Source organism: Ammospiza caudacuta, chromosome 21 (assembly GCF_027887145.1).
Source record: "Ammospiza caudacuta isolate bAmmCau1 chromosome 21, bAmmCau1.pri, whole genome shotgun sequence".
NCBI classification, from domain to species: Eukaryota; Metazoa; Chordata; class Aves; order Passeriformes; family Passerellidae; genus Ammospiza; species Ammospiza caudacuta.
This window is the reverse complement of record NC_080613.1, coordinates 1,543,548-1,567,381: the sequence shown is the minus strand read 5'-3', so window position 1 is coordinate 1,567,381 and position 23,834 is coordinate 1,543,548. Positions and strand designations below refer to the sequence as shown.

At 44.8% G+C, this 23,834-nt stretch overlaps 2 protein-coding genes across 4 annotated transcripts in view; both read left to right on the top strand.

Annotated features, from left to right (window-relative positions):
• The window catches only part of RABGAP1 (RAB GTPase activating protein 1), a 60,918-nt gene that overhangs the window by 26,299 nt on the left and 10,785 nt on the right, over positions 1-23,834 (top strand). For all 3 annotated transcript variants that reach the window (XM_058818474.1, XM_058818473.1, XM_058818475.1), the window contains 6 exons: positions 17,211-17,324; positions 18,030-18,104; positions 20,090-20,215; positions 21,330-21,473; positions 23,026-23,067; positions 23,395-23,523. In XM_058818474.1, coding sequence (XP_058674457.1) covers positions 17,211-17,324; positions 18,030-18,104; positions 20,090-20,215; positions 21,330-21,473; positions 23,026-23,067; positions 23,395-23,523 — 630 coding nt within the window. The remainder of the gene's footprint in view (positions 1-17,210; positions 17,325-18,029; positions 18,105-20,089; positions 20,216-21,329; positions 21,474-23,025; positions 23,068-23,394; positions 23,524-23,834) is intronic.
• Positions 3,278-5,105, top strand: GPR21 (G protein-coupled receptor 21). Its single transcript, XM_058818476.1, has one exon. It carries the CDS (start codon positions 3,356-3,358, stop codon positions 4,400-4,402), a length of 1,047 nt encoding a protein of 348 aa, XP_058674459.1. The 5' UTR covers positions 3,278-3,355; the 3' UTR covers positions 4,403-5,105.

The window sequence follows — 23,834 nt, the reverse complement described above, 5'->3', positions numbered from 1 at the left end:
TGCAAATGATGCTGGTTTTTAATGAAGAAATAGATGAAAATGTCACTACCGTTGTTTGACTGAGTGTGTTGTCAGCAGCAGCATAAAATGTGACAGAACCTTAGCTGTGGGTGGCTAACGCTTATTTTCTACTTATATCACAGTCATATTTCCATATGTTCCTATAAATTAAAAAGAATACATTGAATTTTCAGGAGGACAGAGGGCTATGACTGTGTACAATCAGCTGAAATGGAACCTACCATGCCTCTGTGCATCACACTGCACAATGACGTATCCTTGTCACTGTGCCTGAACCTTGAGATTCCTTCTTTGATTAATTTTGATCACATGGTGATAAAAGTTTAATTATCTTTTACAAGCAGCAGTTTTCCCAGGAGTTGTCATTGTAACTTTGAATAATTTCTGGAGTACTTTTCATTGCCTTAGATGAGGTGGGAGAAGTCTGTACACCACAAGAGTATTTTCAGTCTCACTGACCTCAGCCGCCTCAGCCACACATGTGGGTGTCTTTAGGAGAGGTTCTGGTGCTGGGCTGGTGGTGCACCCAGCCAGAGAGCTGGGGAGCAGACCCTGTACCCCAGTTACCCTCCAGCTGCAGCTTGCCTCACCTGCCCAGCTGGCTGCAGGGGCAGGAGGACGTGGAGCTGTTGCTGGTTTGGGTGTTGTAAGCAAGCAGGAGTGAGCTGGCAAGAGCACTGAGTGGAGTCGTTGCTCTCAGCTTTGGAGAAACAATAGAATGTCAGTTAAAGGAAAAAACAGACGTGGCTCTTCTACAGAAATACCTCGGCTCTAAGGGCATTGAGCTTTTCATAAAAACCTGAACACTGGGGAGTTTTTGATTTCATGGTGCATTTTCTGTGGAGAAATGTCATCAACCAGAGGTGGTTTTGGTTGGGCTCAGTATTTCCATTGCTACCTTGTTTTTATGTATCTGACATAGGAAGTTCAATGTATCAATGTACATTTTCTTGGGGCTGTTTAGAATGTGTCTACTCATGCCCAAGGATCCGGAAGTGCTATTTGAATCAATTGGTATGTAAATCATTCTCTGCTTTGGAAAGATGGGAGATCATTTCTCCAGCAGTAATTCAATCATAGCTTGTTTTTTGTAAATCCACAATACCCTGGCCTAAATTTAATTCAAAGTTTATGTTTCCTAGCTACAGTTCTAGTACTTCAGTTGCCATGAGTAGAAACATCATAAATTAAAAAAAAAAAAAGGTGGACAATAGTAAAGAGATCTTTTTTAGGTTAAAGATAGGGCAGAACCCCCAAATTTTTGTTTTCAGACATTTGCATGAGACTAACTAAAAATCTGCCAAGTCATGCTGTTGCCCAGCACAGATCTTTGGCCAACACAAGTGTATCATAAAATGCTTTTTGTACTTACTGGTCAGCTGAAAACCCGAGAGTTGTGGCTCAATTGCTTTGACATCTATTCCTTTGGCCACAGTTAATTTCCCGTTAGGTATTCCGCAGAATGACCAATGTTTAGCTTAGGTTAACCAAACCCTTGGGTTTGTTGGTATTGGTTGAATTCAGAGTGTGGACTTAAGCTTGTAAGGATGCCAATTGCACAGTTTGATGTCTGACTAAATGATTTTGGTTGTCGAAGAACTTCACTCCAGTTTTTTACTGGTTTGATCCATTCAAATACAAATTCCTGTGGCAAGGGCTTGCCCTAAGCGGTGGCAGTGGAGCAGTCTGGTGTCACGGTCAGAGAATGAGCTCCCACATACCTGGGAACGTGTTTTCCAGCCTGTCAGTTGAAGCTCTTGACAAACAATAAACAAGGGCTATACCTTCTTATGCCTCTCTGCCTTCAAAGAGGTTTTTCTGGTTAAATAGTGAGATGGTATTAACTTAGGGTGTGAGTACAAGTTTAAGTGCTGTGCTGTGAATCTCTCTGGTGTTTGCTGGCTTGAATGTCGCTGGGTTTTCTGCTTTGGTGTCCGATGTCAGAGACAGCGGTGCCTTTGCGTTCTGTGTGTGTCTGTGTGTATGGAGGGAGATTCCTGCCTACCTGGAGCAGCATCTGGATTAATGGTGGGACATCGTTCTCAGCTTTGCCCTTGGGTTCAGGTGTCTCCTGTGAGAGGCACACACTACACCTGGGAAAGGCGCGTTTATTCCAGAATAGGTATTTCGCCCAAAGGGCTGAGATGGAAAAGCCTTTAAGTGACGACGAAGCGCGTGAATCCAGGGCGGTGATGGACGGCTGGCGCTCGCCGTGCGGGGTGCGGGAGGAGGAGCGGGCTGCGCTGGGTGTGTGTCCCTGCGGCACCGGCGGCGCGGGCACGCCAGGGCCGGGACCCGCGTGCGCTGCGGGGTCGCGCCGGGTGAGGCTACCTCCGCCACCGGCCGCGCGTGGATCCGCCCCGCCGAGCGCCCCCGGAGCGCCAGCCCGCCTTGCCGGGGCTGCGGCCGGCGCTGCCCGGCTCCCTGCGCGCCGGGCCGGGGCTGCGGCCCCGCTCCCCGCCGGGTCCCCGCCGCGCCGCGCCCTCCCCCGCGCTCCCGCCGCCTCCCTCCCCTTCCTCCCGCCTCCCCGCCCCCGGCTCCGCATCGCCGCGGCCGGAGCGCACGCCGCCCGCCCGAGGATGCTCCGCGCTTTTGTTCCCCCGCCGCAGGTAGGGCCGGGGCGGTGGGGCCGGGCTGGCCCCGGGCCGGGCGGGGGGCGGCGGCGGGGCCGGGGCGGCGGCGGCGGGGCCGGGAGAGGCGGCGAACAAAAGCGCCGTGCAAAATGGAGCCAGCGGAGAAGGGCTGGACCCCCGCCCTCCCCGCCGCGCATCCCCCCGCCCGGCTGCCGGGGCTCCGGGGAGGCGGCATCGCCTCCGCTGCCGCCGGCGGGGCGTGGGGAGGGAGCGGGGCTGGAGCCGGGGCCGACGGGGAGCGCTGAGCAGGGCGTGGGGAAGGAGGGGAGCGGCGGAGGTGGCAGCGCGGGGGAGAGGCGGTTCTGTAAAGCACTTTCCCCTTCTCTCTGTCAGCCTTTGGGAGGACTCTCGTCCTGACTCGGTGGAGGTTCCTCTCCCTCTTCCCCCAGCCCCTCATCCCTCCTCGGCGCGGCAGCCCACCCAGGAGGGCATCGGTATCAGCCCTCTCCGGTGCGCCGGGGAAGTTGCTGACATGCCTGCCGCTGGGTCCCGGTGCGGCGGCAGCGGCGGGGAGCCGGATTTAAAGGGGAATTGTGCTGCAGACAATGCACAGCAGCAGCATCTGGAGCAGCCCTGGGGACTGGAGCTCCGGTTTTGACATTGCTGCACACACAGCACCAGCCGCAATGACAGCAGCTGCCTGGAGTGGCTGCAGGCAGCAGGCAGGAGCATGAAGTAGAGAGATCACTGCAGTGCTCAAGATGAACTCCTCTTTGGTTGGCAACCAGAGTGGCCGGCCCTTCTGTCTCCTGGCCATTAGCTATTTGGAGACCATCAATTTTTGCCTCCTGGAAGTGGTTATTATTGTGTTCCTCATGGTGCTGATTATTTCGGGCAACATTATTGTGATATTTGTCTTTCACTGTGCACCTCTGCTGAACCACCACACCACCAGCTACTTCATCCAGACTATGGCGTATGCTGACCTCCTGGTGGGCGTGAGCTGTCTGGTGCCTTCTTTGTCTCTGCTGCACTATCCTGTTGTTTTAAGTGAGTCCTTGGTTTGCCAAATCTTTGGTTATGTGGTATCAGTGCTGAAGAGCGTCTCCATGGCCTCCCTGGCCTGCATCAGCATTGACAGATACATCGCCATCACGAAGCCCCTGACCTACAACACGCTGGTTACCCCCTGGAGGCTGCGGATCTGCATCTTGACCATTTGGCTCTACTCCTGCCTGGTCTTCTTGCCCTCCTTTCACTGGGGAAAGCCTGGATATCACGGGGACGTGTTCCAGTGGTGCGCCAACTCCTGGAACACCGATCCCTATTTTACCCTCTTCATTGTGGTGATGCTCTACGCCCCGGCCGCTTTCATCGTCTGCTTCACCTACTTCAACATCTTCCGCATCTGCCAGCAGCACACCAAGGAGATCAACGAGCGGCGCGTACGCTTCAGCTCGCAGGACGGGGAGGCTGGCGAGGCCCAGCCCTGCCCGGACAAGCGCTATGCCATGGTCCTCTTCCGCATCACCAGTGTCTTCTACATCCTCTGGCTGCCCTACATCATCTATTTCCTGCTGGAGAGCTCCAACGTCTACAGTAACCGCGTCGCGTCCTTCTTGACCACTTGGCTTGCCATTAGCAACAGTTTCTGCAACTGTGTCATTTACAGTCTCTCCAACAGTGTCTTTCAGAAGGGGCTGAAGCGTCTCTCGGGGGCCATCTGTGCCTCGTGTGCTAGACAGAGGGTAGCTAAGGACTCCTCTACCTCTAGGAGCAAAAGATCTTCCAATGGATGTCATGTCTAGGACGCCCGTCAGCTGGACTGGGAAGTGCAGGGATGATTGCGTAGATTACAAAATAACTTAGATACGATTTTAAGATACCCAGATTTGCAAAAAGGTTTCTGAGAAATGCTGCTGACATAGAAGGATCAGGAGTACACAGCGTTGTGGTTTCACTTTAAAAAATGATTGCTGTGAGGAGGCTGTGGAGTTTCACCTCCACATTCATTTTAAAGAATAAAGCTGTATCTTGACACTTACCTCTCCAGCTGGTGTGACTGAATGGAGTGGGTGTCTGAGAGCTTCGGCAAAATGTAGTCTTTCTTACAGCTTTACTGGGTTCTTTGGAGATTCGTGCTTCACATGTAAATGATAGATCTGAAGTGGAAATGTCACAGTCTATGGTATATTACAGGGATTTTTTTTAATATATGCCAAAGTATATTGACACAATGTTCCAGCGTCAGAACAGAAGGGGCCAAACAATTTGTTTTTCAGTGCTACCTAGACAGAACTTGTAGAACAGGAGTGAACAATGTGAACATTTCAGTGTGAACTCTGTTAATGAGCCGTGAGTGCAGCGCTGTGGTCTGGGCAGGCTCACTCCTAGGGCTGGTCTGGCTCCCGTGCCCCGTTTCCCTGGTAGGATGCATGTTTGGATCTGAGTGCGGCATCTGCGTTTTCCTGTTTGTTGTGAAGTAAGAAGAAAAACTTGGATCAGACCAAATTTAGCAGTTAAATAAAATGTGTTTTGATAAGCTAAGAGAAAATACGTGTTGCTTTATGATACCAGAGTTGCGGCAGCCACTCAAGGATGATGCCAACATGTGAAAATTGTTCTCAAACCAGTGGAGAAATGCCGCGGGTTTGTATGTGGAAATTTTCTCAAGAACAACTTTAAAAATAACATGTCCCCTTTTTTTTTTTTTTTAAATCTAAATTCTTCTGATATTTTACATACTGGAACTTAAGGGGAAAGGAAAGAAAACAATTGTCTTCTAAACAGCTAAGGGAACTATGTTGTAAATTTAACTGTAGTATTTGAGTTATTCATAAGTGCACAGAGCTAAATCAGAGACATTTTTCTTTAGCCTTCATGGGATTAAAGATGGTTCAAATATAGCAGGAGCTAAATCCTGCTGGCAAAAGCGTATTTAACTGGTCAGACAAAGGCAATATCTGAGGAACCAAATCTCATTGACCACAGCTTGTTCAAGCTAGCCTAGATTAAATGTTTTGAGTACTGTCATGCTGTTAAGAAGGCAGAACGGCCCTCAAGTTGTTGAGTTTTTCCTAAAGAATATCCTGGTCTTTTTACTATGCCATTTTGGAAATGAAAGTGAACCAAGTATTCCTGTAGTGGTGGATTGCAGTGTCACCCTGTCCCTGGTGCAGGGCTGTCCCTCTGTCTCTCCTGCTCTGAGAGGAGGTTGTGCCCCCAGCCATCTGCCCTCTGTGCCCCTCCTTGTGCTTCCCGTCACTGCCTTGGGCTGCTGAGTGGGGAATTCCCTGAGCTCCTCTGCTACAGCTGGTGTGCTCTTAGTCACAGTGGGAATGAAAAAAAAGATAGGGAAAATAGTGTGATATTTTTGGAATTGGGGTAATTCTCTTGGCCAAAGGGAAGGCTTTGTTTTTGTTAAATCGTTTCAAGTCTGTGTTGTTCTAGATCAAGATTGTATTTTTAATACTCTGCCCTGTCCCTCCTGCAGACTCCCCCTCCTCTCTGGTGTGCTGTGAGCCCTGGCCTCTCCTCTCTGCCTTGCCCTGGAGGATAGCAGCTTCTCTCTGCCCCATCACATGCCACGATTGCCACAGCCCAGCCCTGCTGCCCATCCACATTTGCTCCAGTGCAGTCTCGTGGGGCTGCCAGTGAGGAAATGGGGAAGGAGCGAGAGAGCAGCAGGATGAAGCATTCCTGGCATGGCATGCATTTGTCAGCACTCAGGGCTGGTACACTTGAGTTCCTCTCCTGGATGTGAGTGTACCTGTTCAGGGGGGAATGGGGCAGAGCCTCCTGCTACTGCTGCCTCCTTCTGTTGGAGGGTCCTGGGGCAAAGCATTTAAGTGGCATCTTGATCAACTTCCAGCTATTTCATCCACAGTCAGTCCAAAGCTCTCAAGATAAACATCCTCTTTGGTTCATCTGAAATTTTAAGAGCAGAGGTTGTCTAAACCCTGCTGTCTTCACACCACCCTTTCTTGCAGTCTGCAGTGAGGAGCAGAGGGGCTGTGCTGGCTCCTGGCAGACAGCCTGGGGCTTTGCTGGGCAGAGCCCTGCAGGGGGAATTTGGGTCAGACACAGCCATGGTGGGGAGCACAGGCCTGCAGTGACTCACTGGGGAGAGAAGTGGGATAATAAGCTCCTGCACCTCCTGGCTGATTGTCTCAAGTGCTCTGTGGGTGTGATGGCAAAGGTGGGCTTTGGGGAACAATTCAAGGGCTTTAGTCACTAATATCAAAGTGTGTGTGTGTGGTATTTTTGGAACAGCCTCTCAGGTAAACTCCCCGTAGCCTTTCTCTGACTCTTCACCTTATCTAACATTTCCAAGTCTTTGAAATGATGCAGTGTATCACTGAAATAGCATTTGATTGAACTTAATAGAAGAGAAGAATCTGCTCTGGCCTAAAACCCTAGAAATGGCAGTTTCAGGTTTAAGGGGAAGCTGCAAAGCAAAGATTGTTTCTTTTAGGGTTTATAGAGGGTTTAAATAGGAGCATTGTGTGCTAGTTTTTTAAAATTTTGAAAGTTTTTGAAACTGGTAAGGGGTCTAAATCATGGCATAGAGATTGAACTGGAGCTGAAGCGGTTGCTCCTTCAGCCCTGAGCCTGGAATTGCACTTGGAGCACGGTGGCTGATCCAGATGCAGATGCATTCTTGCAGCTGTTGCTGCTTTGCAGCAAAGGTTCAGTTCTAACATTCCTGACAGCCAGGCGGTTTTCAGTTGCCTTACTCATCTCCAAGTCTTCCTCAGCTCAGACATTTCCTGTAAGAGGTGAAAATCAGAATCTGGAAGTCTCCAAGAGATAAGGATGGAGAGGAGTTGCAGCCAATTGATGCATTCAAGTTTCATCTACTGTACAGACACTTTTAGTGTTGCTTCATTACCTTGGTTTTAGTGTCAAATATTTATCTTTTTGTGTCTGTTAATTTATTGATATTTTAAAAATTTAAATGACTTTTTTTTCCCCTCTTAATTTAACGTTGATGTAGTATGTATAGTATGTGTTTAGGTGTTTTAAATATTTATAGCATTTGAGTCTGTTGTCTTCAGTGAAATTGCAGGGAGTGAATTCTGTTCACTGTGCCGGTGGTGGGAAAAATAATTTTGACAAACATGACTTTGTTTCTCAGCAGAGCACTGAACACCTTTGGTCATGCACCCAACACAGGCACAGGGGTCCTTGCTAGGAATGGTCAGGCAGCAGATTTTCCAGCTGGATTATTTTCATCCTCCACATCTGAAATGAATCCACTTCTGGCTCTGTTTGTGTCTGGGTGCTTTGGAAATGAGTGGTGAGAGCATTGCACAGATGAATGTCACGCTGAGGAGAGGACAGAAATCAAATTGCATCTTCATAAAAATGGGGCTGTGAGATGATTAAATGAACTAATTTTGAAGTTCCATCTCAGACTATAAATTTATTTTTTATTAGAGTTATCTGCCTCACTTTCAAATTAAGCCGCTGGAAGGTTCAATTTACAAGATGCAATTCAGTGGCTTTTTTTAGTGCCATGGGAAGGATTTCTATACTCACAGCTTCTCAGAAGATGCTAATTTGCTTCATGTAGAAGTCCTTTTTTATTTAATTTTTTTTAAAGATACTGGAAGTTTAGGTTGTGATTATGTTGTCATTTTCCAAATATACTGGGAAAATAGCTGTGAAATATTATTTTTTTATTATCTCAATCAAGGGATAGTATTTTTAAATTCAGCAGAAATCTTCTGTGGCAAACAAAAGTTTTGCTATTATCTACTGTTAATTTTTTTATTAAATGTTACCAGTTTCTACAGTCTTTATTTGTTGTTGGGGAGTTTGTTTTTAGGCTTTTTATCACTCAGAAATATGTTTCTACTACTTGGAATTCTGACATGGCTCAGAGTCAGAGTGCCAAGGGGCAGTTCTGGATATTTGTCACAAGTCTTTGACAGGAAGAAGGGTACAGAGTACTGAGGCACAGAGAATTGCAGGAGACAGAGAATTCCCAGTGGCATTGTTCCCTCCCTCTCATATGAACACTTTATGTGTGAGAACCCTAAATTTCAGTTTGTCTCTTCTGAAAAAAGACACTTCCAAGGCCTGGATGTGATATGAGATGGAAACATTCATTGTGCAAATTCAACATGGAGATTTTTTGCTATTTATCATGGTGTTCCCAAGTGCTGTGATTATCAAGGCAGTAACTCCAGGAGTCAGGAAGTCTGAAATTTCAGTCTGATCTTACTTCACATCAGGGTCTGAAGTTGACAGAACTTCTAAGTGAGGTTGGTGCTTTAAAAAGTATTTCTTATGAAGCAGTATGTGAGCACAGGTATCTGCCTTCAGACTTCACAAAAAAAAGACCCTTCTAAAAATTTTCCAATTCATCTGTTTTAGATTATTTAATAAGAGGAGGTGGAGGTTTTGGAAGGCTTTTTTGTTGTTGTTTTAGCACATGTTTGGTTCTGAGTTTTTGAAGCACCTGCTGAAACTTTTGCCTGACTTGGCCCTTATTTTATTGTTTGGTTTAGAAAAGTTTCTTCTTCCCTTCCATAGCTTTGCAGAATACAGCACATCCTTCCCCTGGTGTAATTCAAGATAAAACTCAGATTTTAATCCAAGTTTATCCAAATGTTATCTTTAGTATTCCCTATACAGTGAGTGCTGTTGTGTATATGGGGCTGTGGTCAGGCCGGAGCTGGGGAGGCTGCAGCTGCTCAGGTTTTACAGATGTCTCCATCAAAGCAAACAGCCCTCTTTTGGGGTGGTGGGGGAGTGTCCCATTTCCACTGCAGAGAAATGTGTTCTCCTGCCTTCTGAGTTGATGGAAATGTGTTCTCCTGCCTTCTGAGCTGATGTCTTACTTCCAGTTGGTATTTCCATTATTGCCTGTGCTTTGCAGAGGTTCTGCTTCTAAAGATGTTTCTGCACATAAGCAAAGACATTTAATACTGAAGTTATGGTTTTGGAAGGGGATAGGTCTTCAGAATTAAAATTTAGTAAGTGTAGGACCAGGGGCTGTTGTGTTCAGAGAAAGAAACTGAAAGTCTGAAAGTTGTTTTCGATGGGAACAAAGAGAGGAAACCTGCTGGAGATGGGTCAGAACAATGGAGTATTTAATGCTAGTAATTCTCTTTACAATGCACACTTTTAAATACAGAGTGTAACCTTTGCTTTGGCTTTGCTGCTCCCTGGAGGCAGCTCCTCTGAGCCTGAGGTCCCCCACACCCAGCCCAAAGGGGTTCTCTGCAGACCTGGGGCCATGATCAGCCCTCATTTGAGTTCAGGTCATGTCAGTCTGTGTCACTGTTGTCTGTCTGAGGTGTTCCAGCCACAGGGAGTTAATCTGATGGGATATACTTTGTTTGCTCAGCTTTTCAATTGTTTTCCCTGTGACATTGTTTTCTAGACAGGTGAAATGTTTGTTTATGGATGCAGCTTCCCTGAGCTGATCACAGGATGGGCAGGCTCTGCTCCAGGAGGGCCCAGGAGGCTCCCTGTGGACAGACCTGTAGGTGGGTTGGTAACCAGGAGCTTTATTGTCTGAGAGGTTGTGGGAAGTGCTGAGTGGATGCACATTGCATTAGATGGTGTTTAGGGGTTCGGAGAGACACCCATGTTTGGAAGGAGGGGATTGGGGAAGGCTCCAGCTGCCTGTGTGTGAGGCCTGAGCTGCAGCCCAGGGGGCTGGGACAGAGCAGTCCTGACTCTCTGTTCTGACTTCCATTTGTGAATTTGTAAGATGAGGATAGCAATTTTGTAATTCAAAGCTTTGGCTTCTTTCTGATGGTCATTACTGGAGATCCTTCCTTGAAAAGGTGAAATAAATTCAAGTAGCTCCTCATAAAGATGAACTCAAATCTTGCTGTGCATATGCCAGTCATTCTCAGTGTTACACAGACCACGTGAACCAAGCAATCAAATGCTTAATAAACCAAGTCATTACTTTTATGGTAAATTGAAAAAAGTTCTTCTGGGATTTCAACTGTAAATGAATCCTTGAAAATCAATAATTAGATTAGTAAAGGATGACGTTTTAATATGCTGGCAGGAATATAGAGGGATTTGTCAGGGGAAGCAAAACCAGACTTTGCACTAAAGTGGCTTAAGTATATTTATAGTGCTAGTGATTCTGTGTGTGTGTGGGATCTTTGGACTATTTTAATATAATGTAAGGCTTTGAGCTTTAGCAAACTCAAGTTGCTCGTTTTATGAAGTTACATTAGTACCACACTGTGAAGTATTTTTACATATTAGCATTACTGAGTATGAGAAGTATTTCATAAAAACATTTTTTAAAACGTTTTCTGTAGATGCTGTCGAATGAATTGATGTTTAGTGTACAAAGAAATAAAACCTGAGGGCTGTAAGGTACCTGTATGTTTCTGATCACCTCGCTTTTTGAGGGGTTAGGTATTTCTTGAGGTTAAATTGTCATTAAAACCTACTAAAAATACTGGTGCATTTAATCCTTTCAGAGAACAGAAAGCAGCATTACCTCCAGCCACGCTTTTGAACTGTCTGAAAGGATTTGCAATCGTTGTATTGTCTTGACAGACTCATGTCTTTGGAAATGCTGTACAGCACAGTCTTTTGCAAGTTCCTATGCTGATACATTTTTCTCCATATGTAACCTTTGAAATCTAGTTTCTATTGTAATTCTAGCATGTAAACACTAGATTCAATTTTGTATTCCTCTAATGAATGCAACAGGATGGAAACACGTTTGCAATTGCTAATGATGAGCTTTTTTACTGTTCTTAATACTCGTGGGTATGTCTTTTCTTCAGGGATTTCAGAATTGTATTCGTACCTTTTTAAATTGTTTTTTCACATGCTGTTTACAATGAAACCACGAGCATGGGAGGCTGTGCGTGCATGTGCTTTTAGGTTGCTTTGCTGAATGAAATGCAGTGGAGTGATCTTACTTTAAAGCCTCTCTGTTGTCCAGAGAGGCTGTGGCTGCCCCTGGATCCCTGGCAGTGCCCAGGGCCAGGTTGGACAGGGCTTGGAGCAGCCTGGGAGAGTGGGAGGTGTCCCTGCCATGGCAGGGGTGGCACTGGATGGGCTTTCAGGTCCATTCCAACCCAAACCATTCCATGGCTCTGTGATGCTCGTTTTTCCTTGTGTCCCCCTGTCTCCTTGCACCTTTCACAGTACCTGGTACAGCAGAAGCCACCAGTGGGGTTTTTCTGGTGTGTCCTGTGGAGATCTGACATTGTCAGAGGTTGTTTTAAGGAGTTTTGTTTGGGAGACAGTCCAGCTCCTTACACAAGCAGTGTTCCAACTGATAGTTTTTTCCTGAATGTCAGTGGAAAGGCCAAGAGTAGATGAAATCACAGTGAGAATGTGTATGTGTGTGTTTGTAAGAACTTTGTGCACTTTTAATGCTGGAAATTGTTTTGTATTAAAAGACGAGGAAGAGCTGTGAGCGTGGAGCCCCTGGTAGGCAGAGCTGTGGGGAACCCTGCCCCAAAGCAGATTAGAAAAGCAGACAGGTGAGTCAGAGGCAGCCTGACCCTCAAGACTCTGCTTCTGCTTTAGTTCTGCCACAGTGGCACTGTCTGGGGGGTTCCTCGATGCTCCTGGGCTCTGCTCTGCCTCAGACAGGGGAAGGGTTCTCATGCACCAGGCAGCTGAGGGACAGTTGTGCTGGGGCTCCAGAATTACCTGTTTTGTGCCAACTCAGAGCTGTTGTTGAAGTACAGGGGAGAGGGGTTCTTCCACCCCGTGGTTTGAATAGACATTTCTGTAGCTGATTTTTCAACTAAGACTAATAATAAGAAAAACTACAGTTGAGCCAAAAATGACAAATGTTACTGACTTAAAATGATACTTGCATATTTTTAATTATTAAATGGAATTAGATAAATCGGAAGCATGTAAATATCTGATTCTAAATCTTTGCATAATTATTTCCAAGAGGTAATTTTGCTAAGAGCTGTTAAAACTCCAGGAAATGTATTATTCCCTTTTGAGATGGTGTGTACCCCAGCTGTGTCATACATCTCTTGGCTTGTTTCCTTTTTGCTGTAGATGTACATACATATATATATTGGTGTGCTGTGCAGTTGTACAGTCACTGCCATGCTAAATTGATTGCTTTCCAATGAGTATATCTGTGTGTTTTACATGTGTGTGTATGTATCCCCAAACAAGCAGTTTAACAGGGCAGTGGTTGTACACTCACAGAGTTTAGGGCTTTGTACAATATGTAATTTTAAGAATGTCAATGTGGTTCTTAGCGGATTTTATAAACACTTTTCTGAATCTGTTATCAGCACTTCCCATCGTACCAGAAACTGCACATTTTTCAGTGATTGTTCCACTGGTTACATTTTTGTCTGCCATTTGTTCTGGATTGATGTAATCTTGATACTACTAAAATTTCAAGGGCTGTTGACGCATTTCACATAGCCTGGGATTGCCTGTTCTCCAAATATATGGATCATGCATCAACAGTACTAAGTAGCCTTACTGTTTTGCCTAAAAGCCTAGCTAATTTATTTAAAATTCTCTCTTTAAAGAGAGGTCTCTGGAAGGGGTGGCATATTTTAGGATGCTCCTTCTCTTTAAAGGGAAACTGGAAATTGACTAGCAGTACTTGTTGATCAGTGATATTATTGTAGCCAAAGGATGCATGGGTGGTTTAATAGGAAGTTTTTGCTTCAAGTTTCTTGATGAAATGTAGTGTTCTACAGAGCTGTGTGAAGAGTGTAGTTTTTTATTCTGAAATGCACTTGTACACTTTATTTGAAAGGTCTGAATGGATCATAAATACATTTAAGAAATAAATGATAATGTCACATGTTTTCACGGCTTGTCTCGGATGCCTTTTCTGTTCCTGTGCTGCTAAGGTGTGTTCCTTGGCACTGGGTGGGGCTTTTCCCCTTATTCCCTTGCTCTGAATAGTCTTGGAGGGATGCAGGGCAGGAGCAGCTCCAGCCTGCCCGGTGTTTGTGCTTTATCCATACATGCTGCAGGGCACTGCAGGCAAACTCCTCGCTTTGATTTTCCTGTGGGAAACTGGAGCCCTAAAAGGAAACGAACAGAGCGAAAGGGCTGCATATCACAAGGGATTCACTTTTATTTTTAGAATTGCACTATATTGCCATATTTGGCCTGAAACTATGCTGTATCAATGCACTATTGTATCCAATTGCAGTGTCTAACCAGTCCAAATTTGTCTAAATTATTCAGGTTTTTTCTACAAATACTTTTTATCTGTGAATGTTCTGGGCGAGTGCTGACTCCAGGTAACACCTCCTGCAGGCAGCATTCCTTGTGGGAAGTTAACAAGTACATTACTCTGGAACTGTGGTTTGTGTCACTTCCTTGAGGTCTCAGTAACAGGTGTAATTCCTCCTACCAAAGCCTTCTCCAGTGGTTTGGACAAAAACAAATGCAGGAAGTGCACTCTGTGTAAAAATGAATGTAAATATTGCTTAATAAAAGTAATTATGGGAATGCCATCAGACTGCAAAATAGACCTCATGGCACAGGATCCTGCTAACACTAAAAATAGCTGTCAAAAGATCATTTAATGTATTTGAATGTACTTAAAATGTACAGATCTGCTCAAAATAACTTCTCCCCATCGTGTAATATTACCCCTGCTGCTGCCCTGAAAGCTGCACAGAATTTTGGCTCTCTCTGCATGTTGGATCTGCTGGAATCTGTCCCTGGCTTGGTGCACTCCAGGGTGGCTTGTCCATGCCTTGCAGCAACACACCACGTGCTGCTCCCACCCTGGCAGAGCAAGGAAAATTCCAGTGTGGCCTGAGACTCCAGACCCTTCCCACAGTAATCTCTGACCATGTGGCAGAATTCCTGCAGTCACTGGGACCCTCCCAAGGAGTAACTGGAATGTGGAAATGGATGTGGCAAGAGTGAGAGTCAGGCACAGTTTGGGCTGGTGGTGGGTGTGTCAGATAACTCAGCAGTGAGCAAAATTCCACAGTTGGAATCATTCTGGGCTTGGGGCAGGGGGAATTTAAAGTTTGGTCCCCTTGAATTTCTCCATTTTGGTGGTGGTTCTGAAGCCATCCTGGGTCCAGGTCAGGGCTGTTTTATACTCCAGGGGATTTTCTCCAGGAGCTGATCTTTGGGTGATGAGCCATTTCCAGCAGGCAGCTTTCTCCCTTCTCTGGAGGTTTCTTGTTTCATTTTTTTCATCACAAATCTTGTCCTTTAGCAATTCTTTGCTGCAGCTTCTTCATCCTCTTGAGTTTATGTAGTGGATTAGGAGGAGTAAACCTGAGCTGCTGAAAACTGCAAGTAGATCAGCCCCAGGAAGAGAGAACTCCAGCTTTTCCATGTCTTTAATTGTGCCTTAAGCTACAGAAAAAGCTTCTAAAGTAACACAGTCTCAGTCTGAATATGTTGATCAAGGCTGTAACTGCATGACACGGTTTGCAGATCCTAGGGTGCTCCCTGCAAGATCATGAAAATGCATGGAAAATATCTTTTAAATATATCAGGTTTAAGAGATGGGAACCAATATGCTTTTATATGCAGCCTGACAGGATAAATGGGCTTTTCCCAGCTGGACTGCATCCTGGTTTCCATAATTACTCACGTAGTTTCTGTTTAAATCAACTGGAGAGGAAGGTTTCAATATAAGTCCCTTAATATTTTAAAGTGTATAAAAGAGGGGAGGAAGGGCATATTCTGAGTCTGAGCATCTACATTTTCCTGCTTTCCTTCAGAGCAGCAAACTGTTATGAGAATTTTAATCTTCACTACACTTGCCTCAGTTCTCATGGCTGGTTTCCACTCTGTTTTCTTTATTACTTTCTTTTTCTTCCTGTCATTCTTAGCTTTCTATTTTTCAATCCCAGTTTGTGAAGGGTGTGGGTTCAGAAGGGTTTCCTTCAGTTCCCAGTCCCCTGAAAGCATGAGAAATTGCCCATTGAGCCAATTCTCACAGCAAGGTATAAAAATAGGAGTAAAGAAAAGGTTACACAATGCTTGGATTGCAGCAGTTTGTACTAATGGGGAGATTTCAAAGCCATGGTTTGAAAAACATTTTTTAAACCTTATCATTTCCGTTGATTTTTCTCTTCCCAAGCTGTGTTTCAGCTGCAGGAACTCACGTTGGATTGCTGGAGGAATTGTGCTGAGGCACAGGAGTCAAGAGCTGAGCAAGTCACGCAAAGCCAGAGGGGCCACTAATTAGTTCTCTTTAGCCATAATGAGAGATTCCTTTGAGAATCCTCTCCTAAGAGTTTCCAACCAGATGCTTTTGTCTCTGCTGTTAAATACGTGGATTAGAAGGCAAGTGGATTTGAGATGATTTTGCCATTGCAGCAGAGCAGGTGACTCTCAGGAAAGGCACTTGTGTAGGACCACAGATGCTGCTGGCAGTGGCCACAGCCTGTGCTCCTGGGAGCACTTCACTGGAATTCAGTCTTGCAAATTTGTGAGAAACTAAAAGTTATCACCAAGTCTGTATTCACATGTTGAAAGTTTGCAGAATGGTTTCTGAGCTTTGTCTTTCCCTGCTTGCAAGCAGCCAGCCATTAGCATAATTGTCTTTGACTTAAAAGGTGTTTATTTATATGAAATTTATTGAGCATTGGATTTTGTTTGTTTCTAATTTCCTTATAATGAGATAGACCTCTTTACCAGTTAATTATTATCAAATTGGAATGCTGAACACTACTTTTGATATAATTTCCAAAACAATCTGCTCTTGATTCTAATAGCAGCATAATGCTTTCTTTCCTAATGAAATGTCTGTGTTAAGCCCCAGAGAGGAGCATTAACCTTGGATTAAAATCAGAAGAGAAATGAAGCACACTGAAAATGAAGCACACTGTGGTAATTTTGTTGTTGTTGTTGTTTGAAAAATAATTTTGTGAAGAAAAAGAACTACAAGCTGTATTGGATGTTCCTTGCACTGATTACATTGTGTGCTTTTTTACCATCTTTTACTTCTAACCTTTTTCCATTTGCCAAGCAGAAACATGAGTTTTTGGATAGAGTAAACCCCTTTATTTACTGTTCAGATTTCCAAATGTCCAAGGCATTTGAAACTGATGGTGTCAGGGTGATGTAGAGAACAAAGTTCCATCTTCCTCATGCTGAAATCCCAGCTCATGCAGGACCTGTCCCTGCATTCCCTCGTGTTTTCCTGTGTGACGCTCCCCAGGGCTCATACTCATCTGCTTTCTCTAATTGAGTTCTGGGGGGATGAGGAGTGGTTCCTCAAGCTGAACCTCAGGGACAGCATTTGGGACAGCTGCTGCTTACTCCTGCAGTGGTGAGACTGCAGGAGTGTGCCTGGGCAGTGCTGGCATCCAGGGATCTCTGAGGGATGGCTGCATCTGCACTGCCCTGGCCTGGAGCACAAATGGGGTGTGTGGGTGTGTGTTTGTGTGTCTCTGTGTGTGTGTGGGTGTGTGTGAGCTCCTTCTGCCACTCCCTGACCTCCCCAGATGTGCTGAGGTACCCAAATCTATCCCAGCTCTGATCTGCAGCTGCCAGCTCTGCTGGGGCACACTGGGTCTTGTTAAATTTAGAACAGTGCACAGAACCCAGTGCTAATCTCCCAAGTCTCAATCCTAGCATATTGTAGTTCATGTTCTTTTGATGTGTTTTAATTTGCATGTTATTTTCTTTTTCTGATAGGAGTCTCCACAAGACAGTGCCATCACCCGGGACATCAATCGAACGTTCCCTGCCCATGATTATTTCAAAGACACTGGGGGAGATGGCCAGGACTCCCTGTACAAAATATGCAAGGTATTCTTTCAGCTCTTCTGGGCTGGTTTGGTAACTTGGATTCAGCATCCCCAGCAGTGTGACTGCTGGCTGAGAAGAAGGGGCTGTGTTAGCATTGTCTGTCATGCAGACAGCCTCTGGCACCAGGCTCAGGCTCCTCTCCATGGGCTGGCTCTGGTTATTCACACAGGAGCCCTAAAGCCCTCCCAGATTTCTCTGCACTGAAGTGTTTGGTGCAAAGACTTCACATCATTCCTGACCTGTCAGCCTGGATCAAGCTGGACAAATTATGTAACTGGAGATGACTGTGTACCTCCAGAGAGGTTATAAAGCCATAGGCATGCACTGAAGCTGATTATTAAAAGGTGGAAATCAGCAAAAATGGACAGCTCAGTGCATTCAGGTATCTCAGCTGGAATGGTTTAAGCTTCCAGTGCTTTCTTTTGAATTCCTAGGGCTTCTCCCTCTTCCTAACATCCCTGTGGGACCTGTTTAGAGATAAAAGCACTCAGATAAGTGCTTGCAGCAACGTTGGTGCATTACTGGAACCAGCCACTGCCTCTGTGTATCCCAGTTTGGTTGTCATACAGATTTTCCCTTTGCTGGAATGACAATGGCTGCACTCCATCCATGGGAATTGTATGAGCTGTATCAATGCATTGTTCTGTTTTAATTGTGTTTGTTATCTTGAGACAGGTACCAGTAAAGTCTTGATTCCTCTTTTAGGCCTACTCTGTGTATGATGAGGAGATTGGCTACTGCCAAGGCCAGTCCTTCCTGGCTGCTGTGCTGCTGTTACATGTGAGTGCTGCTTTACCCTCAGCTGCTTTAGCATTAAGAATAAATACTGCTCCACGTGTCTAGAACAGACTTCTGAGCTAATGGGGTTGCAGAGCACACATCCCTTCTATGTTGGTCAGTAATAAAGTGGTTTTACACAGGGAGGAGTACATTGTTTCAGACTTGCTGTGGTGTTTGTAAGGACTCAGTGTCCATGCCCTTGTGTTCCTGCACTGGGACCCCTTCCATTCAGGCTTGCACTCGTGAGCAGTAGTAGGCATGGAATTTGTGTGTAAGACAACACTGTAAATGTTTTTGTTACATGGTTTCAAGGTCAGATTTTAGCTTTTTATAAGATGTTTCTGTTGGAATCAGTCAGAAATACAGATGGTGTTTGCCTTGTCCTGTATACACAGAGCAGGATTTAGGACATTGAAGGCATGTCAGTTCTCTGGGGCTCAGGGCAGGCTGTGCTGCCTGTGGGCTCTTGTCCTGGAGGTCTTTGTGCTTCTTGGTTTGAGAGGTTAGGGAAGGATACAATAATACCTTCATATTTTTAAAAGAAACTGTATTATGCTTTTTTAAACTTAATTGCTGTTGATAGAGTGATCTCATCAGTGTAATATCCTTTAATTGCTGGTGTGTTCAGAAGCTAGAGAGAGATTTGTGGTTCTCAGGAGCAGAAGTTTTCGATTCACTCACGCTTGGGAAATACAAGAGCATTACAAATCTGTATTTGTGTGTTTACAGACTGCTCTGTTTCAAAGTAATGTCTGCTTTTTGTCAGTGTTTCTGTTGCAAGGGTGGTTGGAACTGCAGAGTTCCTGAGCCCAGCAGTGCTTTGGGGTTTCTTTTCCCCAGCTGTTGCTGCCAGCGAGGGCTGAGCATGAAGCGTTCTCTGCAGTTTTTGGTGGAAGAGGAAGTCTGGCCTTCAGGGGAGGATTTTCCATACTGTTGTAAAGTCAGGGGAGGATACAGAGCAGATTGTAAACTCCATTCTTGTAAAACAAAAGCCAAGTGATTAATGATAACAACCTTTTAGTTCTATGTAACTGTAATCTGAAATATTTCCTAGATGAGCAATTAATTCTTTATTTCCTCACTGAATGAGATAGGGAAGGGCAACTCTTCCTGCTATGAGAACTGAACACTTTCACTGGAACAGATGTGCTTGCTTGTAGATCCTCATTGTCATGGCTCCCTTGCCCTAGAGAGATTCACTCTCATGACTGAGCCCTGTGTTATTCCAGAGTTCTCTCTTTAACAGTGCTTGTGGCTTCTGGGAATAATGTATGCATGTAAGGAAAAGCTAAATTTCAAATAAGTTTCTTTTCTTTTCAAAGATTCTCTTTGAAGTCAGCCTTTGGAGTGTGGCTGCTAGGAAAAATAAATAATAAAAACAAATGTTGCAGAAAAGGAAATTAAGTTTCTGTGAGTCCTTCACTACCAGTTTGGAATGTTTCAGCAAAGTTTTCTGTTTTAATAAACTCCATCTGCAGATTAATAATAGAATACTTGAGATGGATGTTCTGTTCTTTATAGAAACCAGCAATTGACCTGAAGTCAGACTTTTCTACAGAAATATTAAAACTGAATTTTAAGGGCAGGGAAAAATGTCAAAACACTGATGAGCTTTGAGTTTTCCTTCAGTTTTTGGCAGAAAAGGGAGATTGAACCTTCCCAAACTGGTGCTGAGTTGTGAGGTGTGGAACTTCTGTTAGCAATTACTGGTCTCTCTTAATCATGTCATCTAATAAACATCAAATGTAATAATGTCATTGAAAAAGGGAAATATATATAGTTAAGAGTAAGGGAAAGATCCTGTTTAATATCCTTCAGTAATACTGCTTCTGCCTTTTTTTATGTGGGTGACAAAGGGTTAGGCTGCTCAGAATCTGTAAGATTCAGATTTTGATGAGTTCTGGAGCCTGAACCTTTCACCTGCCTTTTCACCTGATGTGAAAGGTTTTAATGCTGGCTGCTAAATCCACTTTCCTGTCTCACAGATGCCTGAGGAGCAAGCTTTCAGTGTTCTGGTCAAAATCATGTTTGATTATGGACTCAGGGAACTTTTCAAACAGAACTTTGAAGATTTGCACTGCAAGTTCTATCAGCTGGAGCGCCTCATGCAGGTGGGGCTCACTGGGGGTGAACAGAGCCGAGCCTGCAGTTCTGCCCTGGCTCTTCCTGTGGCATGAAGAGTGTTTGTGAGCTGTGAGTAAGCTGTGAGGAGGGTGAACGGTGTTTGTGAGCTGTGAGTAAAGGTGAATGGTGTTTGTGAGCTGTGAGCAAGGGTGAACGGTGTTTGTGAGCTGTGAGTAAGGGTGAATGGTGTTTGTGAGCTGTGAGTAAGGGTGAATGGTGTGGGTGAGCTGTGAGCAAGGGTGAACGGTGTTTGTGAGCTGTGAGCAAGGGTGAATGGTGTGGGTGAGCTGTGAGCAAGGGTGAACGGTGTTTGTGAGCTGTGAGTAAAGGTGAATGGTGTGGGTGAGCTGTGAGTAAAGGTGAATGGTGTTTGTGAGCTGTGAGTAAGGGTGAATGGTGTTTGTGAGCTGTGAGTAAAGGTGAATGGTGTGGGTGAGCTGTGAGTAAAGGTGAATGGTGTTTGTGAGCTGTGAGTAAGGGTGAATGGTGTTTGTGAGCTGTGAGTAAAGGTGAATGGTGTGGGTGAGCTGTGAGTAAAGGTGAATGGTGTTTGTGAGCTGTGAGTAAAGGTGAATGGTGTTTGTGAGCTGTGAGCAAGGGTGAATGGTGTTGGTGAGCTGTGAGCAAGGGTGAATGGTGTGGGTGAGCTGTGAGTAAGGGTGAATAGTGTGGGTGAGCTGTGAGTAAGGGTGAATAGTGTGGGTGAGCTGTGAGTAAGGGTGAATGGTGTTTGTGAGCTGTGAGCAAGGGTGAACGGTGTTTGTGAGCTGTGAGGACCATCCAGGTGTTGTAGCAGGGGTCTCAGGAGCAGGGTGGTGCTGCTGAAGGCAGATGTTCCTGGCAGCTGGAGTGGCTCTGGTGGCAGCACAGCCACTGCTGGGCCCTGCTGAGGCAATCCCAGGCTCCTGCTGGGCATCCAGCCCAGGACAAGCCTTTGGCATCCTTAGGAGGCCCCCAGGCCCGTTCCTGTCCCACCTGGTGCATGCAGGGCCCTGCACTGATGGTCACTCTGCCCAGCTTCCTTCTCTAGCTTGGGGCTTCAGCTACAGTTCCAAAATAGCCTAAATTAACTTTCAGTGCTTCTGTGTCTTTTACCTTTAGGAATACATTCCTGATCTGTATAACCACTTTCTGGACATCAGCCTTGAAGCACACATGTATGCTTCCCAGTGGTTCCTGACCCTGTTCACTGCAAAATTCCCTCTCTACATGGTCTTCCACATTATTGACTTACTCCTATGTGAGGTATGTGTTAGAACTGGAGACTTGCACAGCTCCCAGCTTTTGACAGTTTGTCACTATCTTGGTTCATGTCCTTGTTACTATCTGTTCTCTCAGAGCAAGGCGTGTGATATTGTTATGTGGAAGTGTTTCATTTCTGCAATGATAAAGATTCTCATCATTTTAAAGAAACAAATTAAGAATCAATAGCTATATAAAAGGTTATTATCTCCTATTCCCTATGGCACTGGTGAATCTGTGTAAGAAGACTCTGTACAGCCTGATGAGAGCTGATTTACAGATATGTGGGCTCCTCTCTTCTGCAGTCATGTAATACACAATGATGACTTTTTATTTTCCTATAATATTATTGCATGGAGGCCATTGTGTATAAAATGGCCCAGCTGACTCTCATGCTGGTAATCTAACAAGCTTGAAGATCTTTCTCCTGGAAAACTTGAAGTCTCTCTATATTTCACAACGTCTATTTAGAGAGCAAAATTCTTTGTATTGAGACATTGTCTGCAATCCTGTATAGAACAGTGGGTAAGCAGTGTAATTACAGTCAGCACTTGTTGCCATCAGTGAACAAATCCCATTTTGTACTGAAGCATCCTTGAGTTATTTAATGATTTGCTGGGTAAGTTTATGCATCCATTCATGTTGGATCTGCACTTGTTCCTGTGAAGTGGCTGATTTCCTGCCTTTCCCTTACTGAAGGCTTTCAGCATTCACAAACCTCCTGGTCAATGTTTTTGCCCTTTCCCTGTGTCTGCTGCTTGCTTTGTCCATGTGCCAGTGGAATAGAAAGCAGCAGATGGTATGGAGAAAATCAATTCTGTTTGTTTAGAAACACATTTTCATTTTAATAAACAGTAAATGTGCTCATAGAGAAGTTTTAAGGGGTTTTTAATCATTTTAAAGTAATGGTGAAAGAATAACTCGGTGGGAAGAAGAAAAGAAGGATCTTGAAATAAGATGAGCAATGTGTCATGGTTATGAGTGGGACCCCTGAAGAAGGTGTGAGCTACTCCTGAGTACAGAACTGTTTGTATTTAATTTAATTGGATAGTATGAATAGAACTCTTCTGAGGAATAGAGGCAGAATAGATGCCATGGGACTCTGTCACAAAGTGAGTCACTTTCTTTTCATTGCATGAATTATCCCAGTTTGTGAAGACCAGAATTTAATACATTGGTGTATAAATTACTGCATTTGAATCAGTGATTTTAGAAGTCACTGTATGAAAATTAAATTATCTTGAGCTGACCAACTACTCATTAAGAAATGAAATGAAGTGCACAACATAATTTTAGAGTTTCAGACTGCTAAGGAGACAGTAAAACCAGTTTTGATTGTTTTGCTCTCTATAATGACTCTCCAGTAAAGATATTTTGCCAGTTGTTTGCAAAATTGTTCTTGTGCCTTTGATTTATATAGCACCTGGTTACACATGTATCCTGGTTCTCCTTTTCACAGAAACTAGGCAAACAACAAACCCCACCAAATAAATTCCTATCCAAGCTTGTAAATACTGAGAAATTAAATTATTTTGTCATTATTTTTTCTTTCCAGGGAATAAGTGTTATCTTTAACGTTGCACTGGGATTGTTAAAAGTGAGTATACAATGTTACACTGTGGTTTGTCCATCTTCATGCCCCATATTAAAATTAAAATGCCTGTTACAAAAATATGCTGTTTTTTTGAGAAGCTAACAACTGCCTGTGGCACACGTGCTGTAATCTGGCATGTCCTGTGCAGCACAGTGCTTTTTTGGGGGGGTGGAATAGAAGGTTGCAGAAATAGAAACAAACACTCTTTGCTGAAGGTTAGGGAGCAGCAATGTTACTGCAGCTTCCCAAAGCTGTCGTGGCTTTGTTGTTCCTGGGTTTCAATAACTGTAAAAAATTGGCATTTCCTGGTGTTTCTTGCCTTGTCTCCAGACTACCAAGGATGATTTGCTGCTGACTGACTTTGAGGGGGCTCTGAAGTTCTTCCGAGTGCAGCTGCCCAAGCGGTACCGCTCCGAGGAGAACGCCAAGAAGCTGATGGAGCTGGCCTGCAACATGAAGGTGAGCTGGGAGGGGCTGCTGCAGCCCCCTGGAGCAGCTCCTGCCTCCAGATCCAAGGGCAAGTGCTGCTTAATTGGCTGTGGTCATGGAGAGTGATTTTGAGCCAAATACACTGACATGGTTCAAAGTGTCCTTTTTCCTTGAATTCCCTAGAGGAATTCTCTGTACTGTCAGTGTGGAAGTGCCCAGCTTCCCTGGTGTGTTAACATTCCAGGCATTTTGTGATCAGGTGTATGAGCAGTGTGGATACCAGTATTCTGCACAGAATTCAAGCTCATCTTGTGTGAAACTAATGTAGCAATTACAGAATA

What these genes read in the sequence shown, in the direction of transcription:
- GPR21 (XM_058818476.1), top strand. Translation starts at nt 3,356, where the DNA reads ATGAACTCCTCTTTGGTTGGCAACCAGAGTGGCCGGCCCTTCTGTCTC.